Source organism: Amblyomma mixtum, chromosome 6 (assembly GCF_055824585.1).
Source record: "Amblyomma mixtum isolate Tamu chromosome 6, ASM5582458v1, whole genome shotgun sequence".
In the NCBI taxonomy this organism is placed as follows: Eukaryota; Metazoa; Arthropoda; class Arachnida; order Ixodida; family Ixodidae; genus Amblyomma; species Amblyomma mixtum.
In genome coordinates, this window is record NC_143017.1 from 125,978,266 (window position 1) to 125,997,491 (window position 19,226).

The window sequence follows — 19,226 nt, forward strand, 5'->3', positions numbered from 1 at the left end:
AAGAGGGAGCCTGCGCAAGACACTTGTTGCTGAACACAAGCAGCGCTTAAATCAAATAGGTGAATAGTAACACACTGACTCTAATGTTTATTTGTCGTCATTTGTCGACGAATCACTACCTGGACCGATAAATGCACAGCACATGAACAGTACATCAAAGCCGCATATTTCTTTAGAGGTCAAAACATCAGTCATATTAAGGTGGCGCGCTGATTAACGGAGATCTTTTTGCGTTAAATAATGAAAATATTCGTAATCGCAAAGTTTAACTTCAGCATTCTGCAGTTGTTTCTTAGCCGTCATTGATAATATATTTGAAGTAAATAACCAATCTTACACAATGACTCTACTTGAAGGCCTATATATATGAAAATAAAACAAACAAATTCGGCTGTAAAATCGAAGTTAGCCTTCCTAGTCTGACTAGCACATAGAGTACTTGCCGTGGATGCGCCGGTCTGCTCAGGCCGTCATGTTCAGGAGCTTTCTTGCTGTTTCACAAACACAAGACAGCGGTTGTGCATCACTACGACATGTTGCAGAATGAACAAAGGTCTCCTTGCCTCATTAATGATAATGATACCCGACACGTAGCTTAGATAGCCGCTACAAAATTGCAGTCAGGAACTGACCAGTGTGGAAACACACTTGATTAACGTTTAACATCAGACCAGTATACAAACGTGAAATGTGCAAAATCCTAGGCTTTTTTGTTGTCGCCTGTCACATTCAAGGTACATAACATCGTATTTTCCCTCGCCGATCATGATATTTCCTTTAGTTAGCGTGTACCACCCTTTAAAAACATTTCCTATTGCGCATGAAACTTTTTTCTTGATAGTTTTTCGCGTATCCTCGTGTTTCACGAATACACGAGGTGTAAACTTCTCTTTATCCACTTTTTATTAATGGCACCAACTTTCCGTAACGCGCAGGGAATAATCAATGAAAGCAGTTGCTCGCGCTGTCTTAGTTTGGTGTGGTTTGATCTGTCTGATTTCTGTTTGCCAGGTTCCAATTACCCAGTTCCCTCTGTTCGTAAGTGTTTCGATTCTAGTTATTGGCCCACCTTGGCAACCATAACAACAAAAAAAAATCGCACATGAATATGGTGTGGTTTGATTAGTGGCGATTAAGTGTCCATGTTTTCGTTTATTTTGGCCTAAGTGTGGATAGCTGCGGGCAAACGCCCGGCAAAAAAGAACGCCGGGTGTGGTTTTCGGTGGGATGCACTAGACGCAAAACCAAGGATAGAAATACCTCCTTCCTGCGAATGCGGCAGTAGAAACGAACTGCGGAAAAAAGTCACAGGCTAATGAGTTTTTAGTAGAATCAAAAATTCAAACTTTGGAACACTTTCAAAGCTCATGTTTTGCATTTCTGTCTTTGTGGCAGTTAAATTTGCAGTTTTATAAGCAAATATTAAGGATGAAAAGGCGACTGGCACTGGGCTGGACGCCAGTAAGGATAAACCGCAACCTGTAATAGCGACGACATATTTAATATTTACAAGTGCCTCGAACCTTAAGCAAAGTCTATGGCAGGAGTGGGCATACAAAAATACAAAAGGTAAATAAGAATGCAAATTCAACGCGCAGCCGAATAACGACTGCTGTAGTGATCAATTAATAGCAAATGTTTAATGGCAATATAGCGTATGAAAATGGCTTCATAAAGTCGCAGTTTTAGACATATCATCGTAAAAACTAGACGACACCGCACACTGCCCTCTTTGGAGGTATGCAGCGAGATAGCGGAAAAGATTTGTTGCTAACAAATCCCCACATAGTCCGGATGCGAGCGTTTTAACGTCACTTCAAGACGTTAAGACGCTGCAAACCACACACTGCACACGAGTTCGGGCGTCGACTGCACCTTTTCTTTGTCACAGCTTCTGCCCCGATCAACATCAAACGCGGCAAAGCGAAAGTAGTAAAGGTAGTAGCTGCCAGCTGTCCAGAAGAGCAAGGCTGCCAGCTGTCACCAGTGAAGCTGCCATTGATGCCGCTCTTAGTTTCTTTAGCTGAACTTGAATGCAAGAATGGTGGGAAGATATGGTTACTATTCGGTAACAGGACACTTTCAATTTAAATATCTGTGAAATCATGCTAGTTAACTCTTCCGTGTTTGTTTTCGTGACTAGCAAAATAGCACGGCGTGATTGAAAGCTGGCTGGATTGTTACCCGGAATAAATGGTGTCACAGAATTTCTTCTGCCTTCTATAGCCATAAAAATGAACCAGTAAGTGGATCTGCTTCTCTCGCAGCTTTTTATTCATCGTAATTTTTGTGCAGCTAGTGCTCTGTGAATAAGCGTGACCGGGGCGCGCATTAAGTGTGTACCTTGCTGTTTTCCATCTGCGAGCGAAGGCGTGCTGCTGAGGACCGGAGGCCTTCCTATATCTTCGTCGGAGCGGTGATGCTAGCCCTGACGCTTTCCTTGTACATTCTCGTCTTCAGTCCAACCGGCAAAAAGCCGGCGAGAGGTAAGAGAGATCTAGCGAACCACGAGTACTAAGAGATGGCGTTCCACAGTGAGTAGTCGTGCAGCGGTAATAGCTGAAAAGAGCAAGAGAAAGGCGGTGAAAGTGATTCGAAACGCTGAGTATTTACAATGTCGTGTACTACCTGCAGTTCGGTCAGTTGACTGACCATAACGCCGATTATGAACTCACACACCTTAAAATGAGCCCAACAGCAACACTCATGCTATGCATATTTGTTGTCTCACTTATGTGTGAAAATAATCTGCTCGTGCCTGCGGTGCAATTCAGCTCTCGAGAGCTTTGGACCTGTGACTAACAGGCACCTCGCTATACAGCGCATGCGCTCAAAAAATGCGCAATAGAAGTTCAACGCATTTTTCGTGACAATTTTGGGGACACATGGCTTACTAAATATTCACAAAAATTGGACTTAGTATCGTTCGACTATAGTTCTCCACTCCCGTCGTTCTCTTTCGATGTAGACGATCCGCCATGTGATGGTCTCTACTGGCTTCAACAGTATCTGTTAAGTGCCTCCGCCGACCTCGTGGGTTCAGAAAACGTTTGTTGTAAAACAGCGCTTTTTATCTTCGTTATTTGTAAATTTGTTGTGTTTTGCGGCTACTCTCATGTTCTTTGAGTTTGATTGCTTTTCATTGATGTACGTTGCGGAAGCTTTGAGGTCAACATTCGCTCTTCTTCGTTCACTTGAAACTACCCAACCCTGACTAAATAAAGAGCGCAATTTGCGTTGTTGAGAGAAAATAAAAGCGTTGCAAGCTTCCTCATTTAGTAGCCTTATAATGATCTCTCTGCATCTGGTATCACCATCTGGAATCGCTGCTTATTATCGTACAAGCAGGCGCCAACTTTCACGCAAGCGATAACAGTCGGGAACGAAATCCATGGAAGGCGGCATCTGGGATCGAGAGAGCCAAGTCGTGACCTTTATTATCAGCATGCATGTCGCTTGACTCGTTTCAATGTTTCGTTTTTTAGCTCGCCAAAATGTCGCAGTTTTCCTTTGTTCTGGCTTCCACCGCGTGGAGTTTACCACTTTTGTCCCCGATAGTACACCGTCACCTCCATGCCATGGTGCGATAGAAATCCGTCGATGGTTAACGACAGTTTTATTCTCATGTGAGGTTTGGTTCTGAAGCTGTGCATTCTTACCACAGTTTATGAATATCCTGACACGGAGGGAAGTGGGGGCGGCACTCCGGAGTTCATAGTGCAGCACAAAGCTTCGCCCACGACGACGACCACGAATGAAACGGATCCAGGTGAGTGTATCATTAAGCTAATGTCTCGAGCACGTGCTGTCTAGCATGGATCCACGAAAAGCGGGTTTGCGAGCCGAGTCTATATTAGGCAGTAGATGAATCAAGCGGCCTCCGTATTATCGTGAGTGCCGTCCCCTGGAGCGTGATCTTAAAAGCTCGGACACTCAAATCGTCTCTAGGATGGCATATAATTTTGTTCAGGACCTAAACCTTTCTTCCTCGTGGTTAGAACTGCTCTGCATCTGGCCTTTTTATAACAGCTGCTTTTTCTACAAGTGTTATGGCAACAACCTTGGCCTGGTGTAAGGGGCTATATTAAACCTACTTTTTTATAGACTTGAGATGTCGCTGGAAGGCAGAAAAGGCGCAACATTTAGCCATTGTGTGTTTGTCTGCTTGTTTGTCTGCCTATTTGTCTGAAGCGTTTTGTGTGAGGCGGCAGCTCAATTAATCGTGAGAAGCTGCTCGAGGAGAACAACCCGGATCGCAAAACAACGCAAGCAACCCATGTTCCACCTATGGCTGCACCTGCCATCGAAGGTCGGTGGCGCATCGCATGTACGCTGCCCCACTGCGCCAAGAATGGTAGGAAGACTGCCAGGGGTGCGCAAAACGTAGAGAATGACCGATTCCGCATATATCGGCACTAACCCATTGTCGCTATCCGAACACCTGCCATCCATGAGCACTGGATCTGAACACCGAAACCAAAGTAAAAACCGAACTGCTAGCGCACGTAATTCGCATTTGGCCAAACTACGCAAACCGACTTTTTCTTTTTCTGTTCATAATTTTCACACTAGACTCGGGGAGAAAAAATAAAGCGAAGCCGTAATGAGTCGAAAAGCGCTGACGATATAAAACAAGCGGTTCTTACAGAGTTGGGCTTTGTTATACGCAAGGATAAGTTTTTTACGGAGTTTACTCAATATGTGTACAGCAAGAAGATGCGAATAGAGATGGCACGCTAAAAAGACCTGATTGCGTATAGTGTGGTCGAGTGTTAAGGCGCACTTGCTTTCTGCGATTGTTGATTAGTAATGGATGAGTAGCTGCGAGCAGCTAGCAAGAAGAATACGCTGAAGTGGCGTCAGAACTTGAGTGAACAGGCATTTGAGACAGAAGTACAATGACGTGTGGCTTTCTGCAATATAGGCCTATCCAATCACGCCTACTATGCGCGAGCGCTATCTCTGCGGTGACCGTGACAACTGTACAGTTCTCGTCGGCTCACCACTATGTCAGGCATGCGGAAACATCGAGGTTATGTATATGCCTGGGCACATCGGGCTTTGCAACGGAAAGGTTTTGCTTGTCGGCGTTGTTTCCAGCCCACTTCCTGTTGAAACATTAGAAATATTTCTCTTTGAGAAGTAAACATAACAAGTGGCACACACATTACTTCGCTGCGGCGAAATGAAAGGACAATTCCTGGCATACAATTCCTTTAGTCGGAATCCAAAATATCACTCACGTTGCTTTGATAATTTCTGATATGCTGTCGTTGGTGACTCGACCGATCGCTTCTTTGCGGTTTCTCTCTAAGCACAGTTGTCATGCGGCCTCCGCTACCAGCTGCAAGTGCCGGCTTTGTCTGCGGCTGCGATGAGTACTGGCAGCTGTGGTGAGACCGGTCTCTTGAAGGGATCTTCTGTGTGCCTTCCCATACGCGATATTTTACTGTAGCGCACCACCATCCCCAACATTCAGCACCTCAAAAGGGGCAGCACTCACTCAAGACATCTCTTCACATCACGCACTTAACACCTTCCCGAGAGTGTGACGCACCACTTTTGAAAATAAGCAAATTATATTTTCAATGCAGTGTCCCATGACCTCTTCTAATTTCAAGATCGCTGCCTGTGAAGACTGAAAGGGTGGCCTTTTGTCAGTAGCCAGAAAATAGAAATTATTGTACATTCCTGCATATCGTTATTTTAACAACGAGTCAACTTGGGGGGTTAGGCAGAGCGTCATATTTTGGTTTGACTAAAAAAGTCAGGCAAGAGCTGATAGTGACGCTGTGCAGTGTTCAAAGTACGTCGCTCTGCATGTAGTCGGGATACCTGCCGTGGAGTGGACATACAACGTTGTATGAAGAGCCTCGAGCACAGTACAGAGTGCAATTCTCGAGAGCAGCTGTTAGTATCTCATTCCCGCTGTATCATACATTGGTGTTGGTGTAGTAGCACGGCAGGTCACGACTAGCGGTGATGACGAGAGCAGCCTCAAGGCGCTAGTATAGCGTCATGGAATCACCCGAGCAAGCGCTCCACGTCACTGCGTTGTCCACATGTCCAGCGCCGGCCACATGACTTAGTCCTTGAACGAAACCGCCCCAAGTAGAGCTCTCTAAACCGCCCAAGTGACGACCATGCTATGACGCTATGACTTTATAGCGTCATGCCAAGAAAAGAAGACGAGGAGTAATAAAAAATTCGCGAATCACAAAAACTTGAAACGGAAAAGCATACAACAGCTGCGCTAGGCGAACTCTGTAATGCGAAGCATAGACGTCGATGCATTTGCTGTTCGAAGAAACTTCCGGCGTCTTCATTTTTTTTCCTTTGGGAGATAGTCACCGTTTCTTGTAATGTTTTCTTGCTTTTTAATTGTCTCGTAAATGTTCTTCAAGGACAGACTGCCACTATAGAGACATTGTGTGTCCGTGATGTTGCCTGCAAAAAGCGGTCGCGGATACATTTGATTGATACCATCGCTCTTATTTGATGGTGGTTTACTTTTAAAACCAGCCTAACGTATTAACTTATAGCTTTAAGAAAACTTAAGCGCCTCAGTTGATGTCCGGCCCATTAACGCCTAGGCCGGGCTCAGCCATTATCGCCTTTCTAATATAAGCGTCTGTGGGCGCCGTCTTCTCCGGAAAAGCAATATTCTCACGTAGAATAATTATGTCTCAAAATGTTCTACCGTGTGTCTCGAGCCCTTAAGCCGAGTATACGTTTACCTGGACAAGGAGCGGTCGACTGATGCAAAGCAAACTAGGTCTATAAAAGTCAGTAGACTGTCCCAATAACTGCCATTAGAGTGGCTAAGAGGGCCACTTTCCCTTTGTTTTTCTCATGATATTGTAAACAAGAAAGTTGCATCCAACAAAGATCCGGAACTAGATTGGCTAGGTTAGGTTTCGATGGAGGATACCGGGCATGAGAACTTATACAGCGCCTATAACGAGAGTCACATGGACTTCACACGCGAGCATCTCGTTTTTTCAACGCAGACTATGAATCATTCACTGAAGAGGAAATTAGAGAACCAACTATGGCGGACACGAACATGCCCGCGCAGAATGACCTGAAGAGAGGGAACCGGTCAGCGGCATCCGATGTTAGCCGCGAATCTCTCCATGTGGAGGATTCAGAATCATGAAGAAAGCGAGCTTGGGTAGGTATGTTTAGCTCTGCATCTTTATGGGAAGCGGATCTTTTAACGCTGCATCAAGGGAGATTTTGAGCTAACAACAGGAATACTGTTTTGCACGAGATATCGTTTGTAGGGCACGAAATCAACAAGTGTGAAAAGTCACCTACAACATTAATTACTGTATGAGGAAAAATACTTGCGTAGCATGGGTGTTGCTGCAAACCTTGTCATCTTGGAACAATTAGTGTGAAGCCTAAAATTCATGTGAGCAGTCTAAACAGTGTGTGTCAGCATGTTAGCAGCACTGTGTAGCAGGGACTTAAAAGCTGTGTGGATATTCAGTTACTAATATTTTTTTTTGTTTTCTGCGGCGATGCCTGTGGCATGGAAACCCCCCCCTCCCCCCCCCCCCCCCCCCCGTCCTCACCCCAGCGTATGCAAAGCCGGCATTATAAGTTTGAGACATGACTACGCGTAAGAGATTTTCTTTTTCTTTTAAATGCAGAACACGTTCCTTGAGCTTTAATTATGCACTGTGTGTTTTATACATTCAAAATTAAGCTTCAGTTTTTATTAAGCCAAGTTTTTTTTTTGCTAATATTGCTTTCCATAGCCTCTCGACTGCCGATGTACTTGTCTACAAGCCACAATTCACATCGAGGTCGCCGCGGTTGCTCAGTGGTTACGGCGCTCGACTGCTGACCCGAAAGACGCGGGTTCGATCTCGGCCGCGGCGGTCGAATTTCGATGAAGGCGAAGTGTACTGTGCGATGTCAGTGCACGTTAAGGAACCCAAAGTGGTCGAAATATCCGGAGCCCTTCACTGTGGCGTCCCTCATAGCCTGAGTCGCTTTGGGACGTTAAACCCCATAAATCAACCAACCAACCATAATTCACATGGAGTTCAAGCCTCTCTTTTACCTTAAAATTGATTATGCTTTATCTTTTCTCTTCACCCTACCTCGATGCGCTTACCGTCCTGCGTAATTCAGAGAAATCTAATGCTGTAATCTAGTCGACGCCACTGGCAAGCCTGAATGCGCAAGATTTTTTTTATGCCTCAGTGAAACTCTAATCAGGCGTACTCGTAAATTCGAAATAGCCGTTAGCTCATGCGTATTTGTTTGACCCATGTCCTCTGAAGACGGAAACTGGTCTGCCAAATAGGTTTGCCTTTAGAGCTTTCAGAATAACCTTCACAATATATTTGTTTTAGAAAACAAAGCCTTATATAAATGCTCAAAGCTCCCTTTAACCTCACAAAAGTTTAGAAAGAAATAAAATTAACGAATTAAGCGCTCTAAATTGTTCGTTTTCCTTCTTTTCTCATGTTTTTGTTTATTTTTCTAGTTACGTGTTCTAGTGCAGTGAAAGAGATGTTTTGAATGTTAGGCGAGTGTTCAGTTGCGGCGGTGGCATTGGCAAAGTCAATAGCTGCGTTCTCAACCCGGCTGTTTATGTGTAGAAAAAAAGAATAAATAACCAGATACGTAAGTCAGGCAGGTTAGGCAAGCTAGTTTTAATTTTCTTTTCTTTTTGTGCTGTTTTCAGACTACTAATTCGCTGTTCCACACGCTCGCTAAAGACGGCCACCCGAAGAGGTTCACCATCGGCTTTGTTAAATCGCTTGCATTGAAGCGGACTACGTTGTAATAAATATAGCCGTTTCTTGTGTATGGTCGCCGCTTTGGTTTTGCGCTAGGCATTGTGCAAAACATGGACCGGAATAATTAGGTGCGTCGACGAATAAAGCTGCGTGTTTCTGCGTTCATGGCAAATTGGAGCAATGCCATGTGCAAGATTTTTTTTTTTTTTGCAACACATGCTATTAAGCCATAATGCGTTAGCAATAGAAAGGTCAGTGCAAACGGAAATAGCGGGCGCCGTCTGTCAGTATCCAGTAGCAGGCGGCCTAGCTCCCACGGAAGGCTGGTGGCAAGCTGCCAACCAGGCTGAGAACGAACTTGGCATACTGTCTGGGATATAACGAATCTTAGTATGCAACCTCGGATATAATGACCTGTCTGTGTTAACCTCAGATAAAACGAATGCTTCGCTGCTAACGCATTCAAATGATCCACCCAGGATCGCCGAAGAGTTATTTTCGATTATCTTTCGAGTGTTCTCTTACCTTCTTGATTCTTCTTGTGTTTTGTAGCGAAAGCTGCACGAGGCATAGTCAGCGGCGCATTTCGGGCAGTGGTCACAGGCCAATACTGCGCATGCGCCGTAACCATAGCAACCTGTTGCCATGGCAACCTGTTGCCATGGTTGCTAGGCGCCGAGCATAACATGCTTGGCGGTTAATGTACCTTTCGCTATGCATATCCTAGCCTAGCTGACATAAGCCACAGCAAATTTTTTGAGCAAAAGAAAGCTAGACACACATTTCGAGTCTTCGAAATCAGAGTCCAGGTATTTCTTTGTAGCTAAGTGACTTCATTCAAGCACGATATTGATGGTAAGTAGTTCCTCTTTAGCTGCAAACGATTGTTTATAAATTTCAACACAGTTTTTGTTCTTTCACCGGAGTCTTTATTCTATTTTTAAGCTTTGGCTTCGAATAAGATGTGTAACATTCGCGAGCGAAACAATTGTTTGAGTGCACAGTATCGTAGTTAATGGCGTACTATTTTGACGGAGAAACCTGTACTGGAGAATGTCCCCGCTTCCTAAGTGTAGGCTGTGCTGTACCAATGCGTACACTGCTTACGGTTTAGCAGTACAGGTCTGGTTTCCCTATAGGAGAGGCAACGGTCACTGCAGGTTTAACTAGGACTAATCGCTTGCTAGCCTTCTTTGTGCGCAGCCAGTAAGGCTACAGCGACCTTCTAGTTCATAGAATACGCCACAGCAGGCCGTTACATGTGAATACTTATTGAAAAACTATGGTTTTAGCCATGTCAGCATCTCATCTCTTATTTTGCTCTTCTCTTTATTCCTGCATACTCGCGCTATCATATCATCGATTTCCACAGTTCGCCTCGAACGTGCGATTGCTGCGGGTCTGCATCTTTCCCTGCGTTCAATCAGCACCATCTAGGTGCCCTTGGTTTCATCGTGATATCGCACTGTCGCTTCATTATCTTCACCGACGCTCATGAGAACTGCGAAAGCCGAACAGAAACGTTCGCTGACAATAACCAGCGTGTTAACGCAGCATAAGGCGCACTATGACGGCTGAGAGTATCTCGACAGTTTTGTTCCGTGGTTTCAGTAGCGAATCCACCGCTCTCTTCCACCTCTGTGCGCAAACGAGCCGTTTTCGTCAAATAATTTGTGGGACAAAGGATATTTCCCTCCGCAACGCGACTTCTACGCTGAGATTTCCCCGCCAGTGGCTTTCTGTGCCGGCAAGAGTGGCGTCGCGCTGGGCGCCGAGTCCGCGTCGCTCGTCGCTGAGTCCTCGTAGAAATTCGTCACCCGGTCGCTGTAGTGGACCACGGCACCCTGGAAGAGGACACCGACGACGAGCAGGGCCGCGGTGACTCCGTGCAGCTGGAAGCGGAACTTCGGCAGGTCGTAGAGCCAGCAGGCGCCCCTCTCGCCACATCGGTCTTCCCACACCAGGCAGCTGGCGTCCGCCACGGCTCCGTAGATGAGCGGGTACGGTATGAACGCTGCGGTCAAAATTTGAGCGAAATTGTGCTTGCCATAGTCCCTGTGCATTTTTAGCTGCTATGGTAGCTGCAACTCCTCCCCGTAAGAGAGAGCCTTATGTAGGCAGCGTAAGTTACAGGCAAGCATGATGGATGTGCTGTTAAGTTCGATGGAAAACAAGAATAGAACAAAGAGGGAAAGAATTTTTCCGAGTGCCTGGCATTTCATATGAATTGTTTTTTTTCGTATTTTAATTTACATTTGATTATTTAATAATATTTTTACGCTTTTTAGTGGTTCTTTTTTTCGCTATGTGTTCCAGCATTTCTATTTCAGGAGACAATCGACTGAGCGCATTGGCTTACGCATGCTTGTGGCACTGCCCATGTTCTTCAACAATATTTTTGACAACACCGTAGCTCTGGCGGTAGATTCATCCGAAGTTAAATTGGCGCGCTGAATTTAGGCAACTGTCATATTTTAAGGGCCTCCGTTTTGAAGGAAAATTCACGGTAATGATTATTAGCCCCTGGCGAGGATGAACACCCTCGCCTACTTACGTCGTCACCTAAGAGGCAAAGTAAAACGAGCTTTTGGGCAAGCTGGCTAACGACTACAGAACGAAAACCGCGAACACGTAAGGAAGAAACACGTTTACAGACATGGACAATCGCTGCACTCACAGCTGTCTGGCACTTTGGCACGTGCTTTTCGTTTTGTACTGCGCGCGCATGCGCGATGCAGCCTTTATATTCACCTTGCCTTGGTACAATCAGCGGTGAGTCCTGCGATTGGCTTTGTCTGTACGTGTTTCTGCTTTATGTGTTCGTGGTTTTCGCGCTGCAGTTATGCCACAAGAACCCAACAGATATTTTGTTTCGTTCGTAATAACCGTTTCGTAATCTAGCCCTACTTTTTAGTATTAAGCTTTTTGACGCAATAGCGCTCATGGTCCCGTCCCGCAGAAAACCCGGCGTCGTCGTCGTCGGCGTGAGCAAAAAAATACCAGAAAAGTGACCTAGGTGGACCACAGTGGCCCAGCTAAGTCACGTGACCTTGTGACATTATCACGACCTGCCCATTGGATTTTGAGCAAACTGCCCACCGTGCAATTTGAAATCAAAATAATGATTGGTCGTCGGAGGTTGATGAAAAAACAGCGCAAGGAACGGGACGAAAACACGAAGGAAGAAGACACAGACACGGGCGCTGCCTTCGTGTTTTCGTCCCGTTCCTTGCGCTGTTTTTTCATCATGGATTACCAACTAGCCCGGCATCTTGCACTTCTGAACGTCGGAGGTTGCTTAGCAAGAGCAACCTGTGTCTTACAAACCCCGCTAGTGGCTTTTGGATACAGCTATTTGCGGGAACGAAGAAGTGGCGCATCGCATGACCGCTGCACCACTGCGTCAAGAGTGGTATGAGGATTGCCAGGGGTCTATGAGTGTAAAGTGGAGAATGACCTATTCTGCATATATGGGCACTAACCCTTTAAAGCTGTCGCGTCATGCCCTTAAGGCCTTTAATTTTCGACTGCATAACTATCAGCGTCGAACAATGTCGCTAATGTGACCAATTTCGACTTGCAGCATTCCAACTTGCAAGTACACCTAACTGCCGAGTTCCTCGCTTTATTTGTTTGTTTTTTTTTTCCTGGCCACGGATTGCCTATCGACCGTTCACAGATAATCATGAGTCAACTTACCAAACATGTTCATAATGGCGGACAATATAGAGAGGGCTGCGCTTTTGTCATTGACATTCAGGGACCTAAAAGACAAAGGAACGACATCAGTCGGGCATATTGGAAAAAGACGGGAAATTTTTTTGACCTCACAAACTCGCTTCAGTGAACCGTTGTATAAGTTCTTTATCAAGGTTTTTTTTTCTTTTATTGCGGTTATTAATGTATTAGTGCGACAGCATTGCGAGCCTCACCGGGAAAAAATATCAATCAAAATTCGCCCATTGGCTGGAGGGAAGCGACGTCACCAGACCGGTAGTGACGTCACTTCCGTAAAAGCATCAACAGCTGCTGATGTTATCGAACACCAACACGTAAGGCAATTAGGTGTCCTTGTGAACTTTTTTGCAGCAACCTTTCAGACACCTTGTGTGGAATAAGCGTATTGTTTAATAACAAGTCGCCCAGAATGAGGCCGCGGTGGCCCATTCATTTGGACCTGAAATGTAAAACGCTCATGTGCGAAAAATTTCTGCGCACCCTAAGGGCGCCAGGCTGATACTGCTGAACATTTTCCCGACTTCTTATGCCTTATTTGTCTCAATGGCTGCTGCATGAACTGTTATCAGCCCGCAACCGTATACGACGCGCCGACATACATAGAGCGTACCTGATCAAAAGTAGCGTTGAGCCAACCAGGGTGGTTGAGTAGCAGACCTGGATGACGAACACAACCACTGAGAACGCCGTCAGGGCGCTTGAGCAGTCCTGCTCGCATTTGCCGGACGCCACGACCCCGCTGTAGAAGTTCTCTTTCCCTCCTTCATCTACCAAGCAGCGGCAGTCTTTGAATTCCTGAGAGAAAGACATATAAGGCAGAAAGCTGGGCTATTTGGTGTTTGGATTGAGAGGACATAGTAGTAGCGCTAGAAAACAGGGACGACAGGGTAGCAGAAGACAACACAGGCGCTAGACATCAACTGACTTTATTTATAGGTGACAACCAGGAGAAAAAAATCAACAATAAAATCGCATGCGTGACGGCACTTCCCGATACAGGAACTTCAATTATTTATTACAAATATAAACATTTGGTTTGCGCACACACGAATGTGTGTGCGCAAATAAGAAATGTGAATAAGAAAGGCTTCCAATACCTCCTGCCCCTTCTGGTGTGCACAAATATTGCACGTGTTTGCTCAAACAAAGGGATACACGTTTTTTATTATGACTACATCGTTTGCAGTGTGCCGCCAAGTGTACAAGGCCTGATATAGCAGCTGCTAGATTCTTTTTCTCCATGAGGCTAACGTTGATACAATGGCCAGTTTGGCCGATGTAGCATTTTCCGCAAGATAGCGGAATTCGATAGACCACGTTGGTCCTGCGGGCCATAAACGGCTTCCCATGCTTGATGGGGCATGGCAGTTTTCCGTTGCAGTCATCATTCACAACTCTGCAGCAAAGTTTTCCAAGTTTGTTGGAAAGCACTACCCTGATATTGCCTGTTATCGCAATTTTTTTTTTAGGCATAGGCATTCTACTTTGAGAATAGGTATGTCTGCGCCACATTTTTAGCACACAGTAGTAGGTTGCGTGATCACTGAAAACCGCCTGTTTTCTCAAGGAAGCCTCTAGTTGTATAGTTTCTTCAGTAGGAAGATGCCAATATGTGTGCGACTAATAGTGACCATACAGTTCTTTCCAAATCGATGACGAGGGCTTGGTACAAGCTGATGGCTGAGTTGTGTGAAGGGAGGGGGGTGTCTTAATAGGTCTGAAGCGGACCTAGTGTGGAAGCAATAGCTTCCTTTATTAAACCGAATGACTTCACAGACGTTTATTATAGTTAAACGAATAAGGAATTCAAATACACTTTTTTTTACGCTTATACGCTTTTGAATGTTTGAAATGCTTAAGAGACTGATCTCTCGAATCGAATGTGAATATTGAATGTGTAATATTTTATTCATATTTGAAACTTTTCAGCACCGCTGACTCATAATAAGAAGCGAGATCAGCTTTTACCTTTCATCTTTGAAGCTGACAACTAGATTTGAGAGACCAGATACCAGAAAATGAATGCCTGCAGCCGATGCCACCATATTGACAAAGCAGGAGACTGGTTAAGTGCATGAAGCAGCGATTTTAAACTCAGGGACGATCTTAATCCTGCTTGTTCTGGCAACCCGGGCTCTGAAGCATATTTTATTTTAATGGTAGATTATAGATTTCGCTAGTTAGCGACGAGTGCCAAAATGTCCGAGTGTTGCCCAATGGTGCAAAATAAGTCTTCTGCAACATGCAGAAGACTTCTGCAGACCTATTGCTGTTCACCGATGAATCGATAGTTCAACACTCCGATAGGGAACGCCGTTTTGAGGTTGCTGTGTGACTGTTAATCTTTGTTCACTATTAACTGTCGCTTCATCCTGCTAAGGGGCCTTTGCCCGCTTTAACTGAGCACCGCGAGCTACCGATTAAAGAAATAAACGAAGTGGGTCCAGGTGAGCTCTTTCTGATAGAGAGCACATCAGAGAAAAAAAACAACATATCTTTATCAAACCACGATGGAAGCTGTATTCAAGACCAGGAGTCGTCAAGTCTTGCTTCTGGAGCCTTCGAAATTATGCCCTTTCGAATCCTATTCATATTTCATCGTAACATTTGCGGATCGCCCATGCTGTCACCGTCAGCAGCTGATATGCTGAACATCGCGGCTGGCTTCGGTGGGCAGTTTGGAAGTTATATCAACGAGCGCTCTTAATTCATGCGTTGCCTTAACCATCTGACTCCAGTGGCTGTGTAACGTGAACTTTCAGCGGCTCTGCAAACTGAAATGCCTGGGTTAGCTTAGTTTAAGTGCTATTACCGGTTTGATCCTTTCTCATGTGCACCACCTTTCACCTGCAATGCATTCTCAACGCGGCATGCCACCTGCAGCCTCTTGCATTACGATCACTGTGACCACTCACGCTTTCGTTTACTAGTTGTGAGGTGCACCCGGCAAAGCACGGGGAGAAGTACTGCATCCCCGTTGACTGGTCGCACACGGGGCGGTGCACGTCCGGAGAGCACGAGCATCCGCGAGTGCAAGCGTTTTCCACGGTACTGCTGCAGGGACCACAAACAAAGGAAACAACATTTATCCCGCAGGCGCACACCAGCAGATGGAAACATGTTGGATTTAAGTGTTGTACATTAGGTAACTTATGGACAGTCTTGTTAGTTTCTTCGAATGACCCCTAAAAGGCCTTCGTAGAAAATATACGTGATAAGGTCAGGGGAAGCAAACTAATGCACACCAGAAAAGAACAGTTTAAGGAAATAATATTATATGAAGCAGGCATTAAAAATCAATACACCCTGTACCGTAAACTCTTTTTTTTTATAAAGAAGCGGGTTTTTTAAAAACGTTAGTAATTGCCCTCAACAATGTGAATACTTTAAAGAGCAGTCTATTTGAAGGTGATATTGTGCCTTTTTCTTACTTTCTTTTTTGCTACCGCAGGGCCAGCAGAGCTGCGAATAATAAGTGTGGAAATAGTTATTCACGTGCTCTTGCAATACTTTATTTGATCCAATGAAAAGGAAGGAAAATCAGAAACTCTAACCTGGCCTATGTTCTGTTGGCTACTCTGCACATGGGAAGGAGAACAAAGGGAGCGAAAGAGAAAAGAAAGGGAGGGGCACGCAATGGTCTGATAGGAGAAAGAGAGAGAAAGAGAGCAAGGAAAGGAAGGTCTCTATCCGCACTACGAAAGTATCACGGGTTAGAGTGATGACACCATTTCTGCAATACAAAAAGAAAGCGGTTCAGTGTCTAAAAGTTACAATGGGTATGTAAAAAAAAATCAGAAGATAAGGAAAGCTATGAGTGAAGGGGATTAAATTAAGAAAGGGAAAGGAACCGTCGTATTGTCCCTGATGTTACCTCCCGGTTTCGTGGTGGGCCCCGATGGGGTAGCGGAGGGTGCCACAGTCGACAGCCATGAGCGCCGAGATGCCCAGCACGGCCAGGAGGGTGACGAGCACGTTGTGCCAGGCGATGACTCGCGGCCGCGGCTGCCAGCGGTGAACGAACACGGCGCCCGCCAGGGTGCCCACCATGTTAGACACAATCACGACGGGCCCTGTGTGCGTACGGGGCGAGAAGTGACGGTCGAGGCGTTGCAGCAAACGAAAGCACCCCTCTCGGTTCTTAAGTCTTCCGAAGAGGCGCGAAGCAGAAAGAGCGCCAAGAAAAAAAAAAAAAAAAGACGCACTTGTCGCCAAACGGATTCACGTGGAGCGTTATCAAGGCGGAGAAAGCAAGTTCCAGCTGTAGAACTTTGTAAGGCGTTTCAGAATATTAACGTAATGCCCGTTACGCTCACGCTGTATCAGATATATTGTAAGGGTTTACGAACGCTCCTTTAAGGACACTTTTCCAGCATGCCCTTGCCAAAGGAGCATCTTACCTGTGAAGAGACTGGCCCTTGAAGCAGTCTGATGAAACTGGTGCTGCGTGTATTTTGGGAAGGAGATGTAGTAACCAGTCAGGGCTATATACACCGCTATGTTCCCCAGCGTCCGGAAGACGTAGATCGGGTTTCTTGTAAGCCTCCTCAGAACTCGAACGGCATCTTGAAAATGAAACAAAAAATGCAGTTGAGTCTCTATTTTATTTTTTTTTTAATCGATATACGCTCCAGGCCCTATTTTGAGCATATTGCATGGGAAGGCCAGAGCGGAGGGGGGTTGGTATTGTGCCGCGAAATATTACCAACTTCAAGAACTAGAAAAAGGTAGCATCAACAGGCTGGTTATAAAATGGCAGTATAATTTAAATACCTGAGACAGTAAGTATAAAAGCACACGAGTGTATGAATATTATAATACAAATCCAAGGTAGGCAATGAAATAGGACATTACAACAATGAAAAATGTAATGGAGTATGTTGCTAGGCACAAAAAGCCCCAGAGGTAATCGTTAAAGTGAAAGGAGAAGGATAAAAAGTATTTAAATGCCAACGTCACTGCGTATCAGATCACGAAATTTCGATGCATTAGATTCAGCGGCTATGTGCGCTGGTAAGTTGTTGCACTAGGGGGTAATGCGTGGTATGAATGACTTCGCAGATGAACAACACACGTTGCGACTCACAAAGAAGGCTGAGGGTGATTGGAAAAAATCCTCTTGAATATATGGATGGCGATAAAGGTTCTGTAAAAGCGCTAGTTGCGAAAATTAACGGTGGTTAGATATTCTAATTTGGCACCATTGCACTGTGGATCACAAATGGCTGATGTGGTGCTATTTTCGGGCGCATGTGTGTGATGCAAGCAAGTTTCTTCACATATGGACAAGCCTATTTGAGGTTATGCTTTACAAGGCCGAGTGAGCGATTAGCGGATGCTGAAGTGAAATTAATGTTATGTTGCAGGTAATGTTATGTTGCCTGGTTGCAGGTAAGCCGCGAGGTATTTATGAGTAGTGGGAAGTCCGACAGAATCGTAATTTTGCAAGTAAGGAATTTTGGCAGCCTGAATGCAAAGCGTGTGTTTCGTAAAGCAGTGGCTGTTTTGTCGCTACTTCACGTATGCACGCAGTTCGCGACAGGGAGGGTCGTGATTTTCATTGGGTATGATAAAGGCCTTGCTGTTGCGGGGTCCTTGATTCAATTCCAGCGACCCACCGTGTCAGGCAGACTTTCTAGAGCATCTACCTCGCTTCTGGACGATACTGGGTTCGAATGGTTCTCCATCGTTAACTCAATGAATTTTGCTATGGGTATACATGTCCCTCGGTCACAAGTATTGCTTCCGAGGGTATCGAAAGCACGCGAAAAGATTTTCAGCTTTTGTCAAAAGGTTAGAGCCCAGGGGGTTTGCTTCTAAGCACTACTGTGGCGCTCCTGCAGCACTCATGGAAGTCCTACGCATCAGAGGGAGCACGACCAAAAATCTTCTTACGTTCAGGAGATTTGGGACGCTGAGGACGCATTACGGGCAAAGCAGTGTGGGCCAGAAGCAAAACCCCGGGCTCTAAACTGCTGATAAAGGCTGTACTTTACGTTTCGCGAAAAAAGATGTACTTCACGGTTTTTCTGCTTTGTTGTGTTGTGCTGTGCTTTCTGTTCAACTGTGCTATCGCGCAGCGCGAAGTTGTACCCCTGATTTTGAGAGGTTGACGGCCTGTGTAGGGACCTGACGCGACTCTGAGCAAAGGGAGAGGGGAACGTGGTGCTCCAAAGTGTGACAAAAAGCAGGATAATTAGATGCATTCAGGTGTCGCATCATAGCCTGTTCGTATTTCAATTTAATTTGGCTCCGTTGCCAAACGAATGCATGTCTCTAATCCAGTGATACTGATAAGATCCATGTTTGGAACACATCCACACTTTCACGTTTTTGCGAAAAATGCGAAAGCAAGGAAATAAGAATGGAAAAAGTAAAGGAGGAGAAAAGTTAAAGATGGAAGGGATGAAGGAACAAGAAAAAAAGAAGAAAGAATGGGCGAGAAAACACTAAGGAGCTATTTAGTCCTGCTTTTCTGTGCCTGGACACGTATTATATCGACCTGTGATGCATGCTTTCGCCACTGTTCATTGGTACCGCAGACTCTGTCAGCCAGAGAGCGTGTTAGACTGCCTTCGCTGCCAAGGATGTCCTTGCATGACGATTACATGACTGGAAAATGACATTCATGTCATTCTATGCTGTTGAGTCATGTGGAACATCAGAAAGGTTCAAGCATGGCTTGCATACTGTGCCTTCAAAGACACAAGTTTTCAGTCTAGTGCACCT

General features: G+C 45.3%; 2 protein-coding genes across 6 annotated transcripts in view; one reads left to right on the forward strand and one right to left on the reverse strand.

The window, feature by feature from the left end:
• Positions 1-2,234: 2,234 nt before the first annotated feature.
• LOC149340297 (uncharacterized) lies at positions 2,235-7,159 on the forward strand. Its single transcript, XM_089551100.1, has 4 exons — positions 2,235-2,242; positions 2,371-2,486; positions 3,665-3,769; positions 7,011-7,159. Exons 1-4 carry the CDS (start codon positions 2,235-2,237, stop codon positions 7,157-7,159), a joined length of 378 nt encoding a protein of 125 aa, XP_089407226.1.
• Positions 7,160-9,421: 2,262 nt separating this feature from the next.
• The window catches only part of LOC149340298 (solute carrier organic anion transporter family member 74D-like), a 50,633-nt gene continuing 40,828 nt past the window's right edge, over positions 9,422-19,226 (reverse strand). For 4 of the 5 annotated variants that reach the window (XM_089549043.1, XM_089549044.1, XM_089549041.1 and 1 more), the window contains 6 exons: positions 16,898-17,062; positions 16,372-16,570; positions 15,413-15,551; positions 13,108-13,292; positions 12,459-12,523; positions 9,422-10,773 (listed from right to left, as the gene is read on the reverse strand). In XM_089549043.1, coding sequence (XP_089405169.1) covers positions 10,469-10,773; positions 12,459-12,523; positions 13,108-13,292; positions 15,413-15,551; positions 16,372-16,570; positions 16,898-17,062 — 1,058 coding nt within the window. In that variant the 3' untranslated portion in view covers positions 9,422-10,468. The remainder of the gene's footprint in view (positions 10,774-12,458; positions 12,524-13,107; positions 13,293-15,412; positions 15,552-16,371; positions 16,571-16,897; positions 17,063-19,226) is intronic. The other variant, XM_089549045.1, reaches the window with a different exon arrangement.

Coding starts and splice junctions, on each gene's coding strand:
- LOC149340297 (XM_089551100.1), top strand. Junction 2,487..3,664: donor CGGCAAAAAGCCGGCGAGAG/GTAAGAGAGATC, acceptor TTCTTACCACAG/TTTATGAATATCCTGACACG. Junction 3,770..7,010: donor CACGAATGAAACGGATCCAG/GTGAGTGTATCA, acceptor TTTTCAACGCAG/ACTATGAATCATTCACTGAA.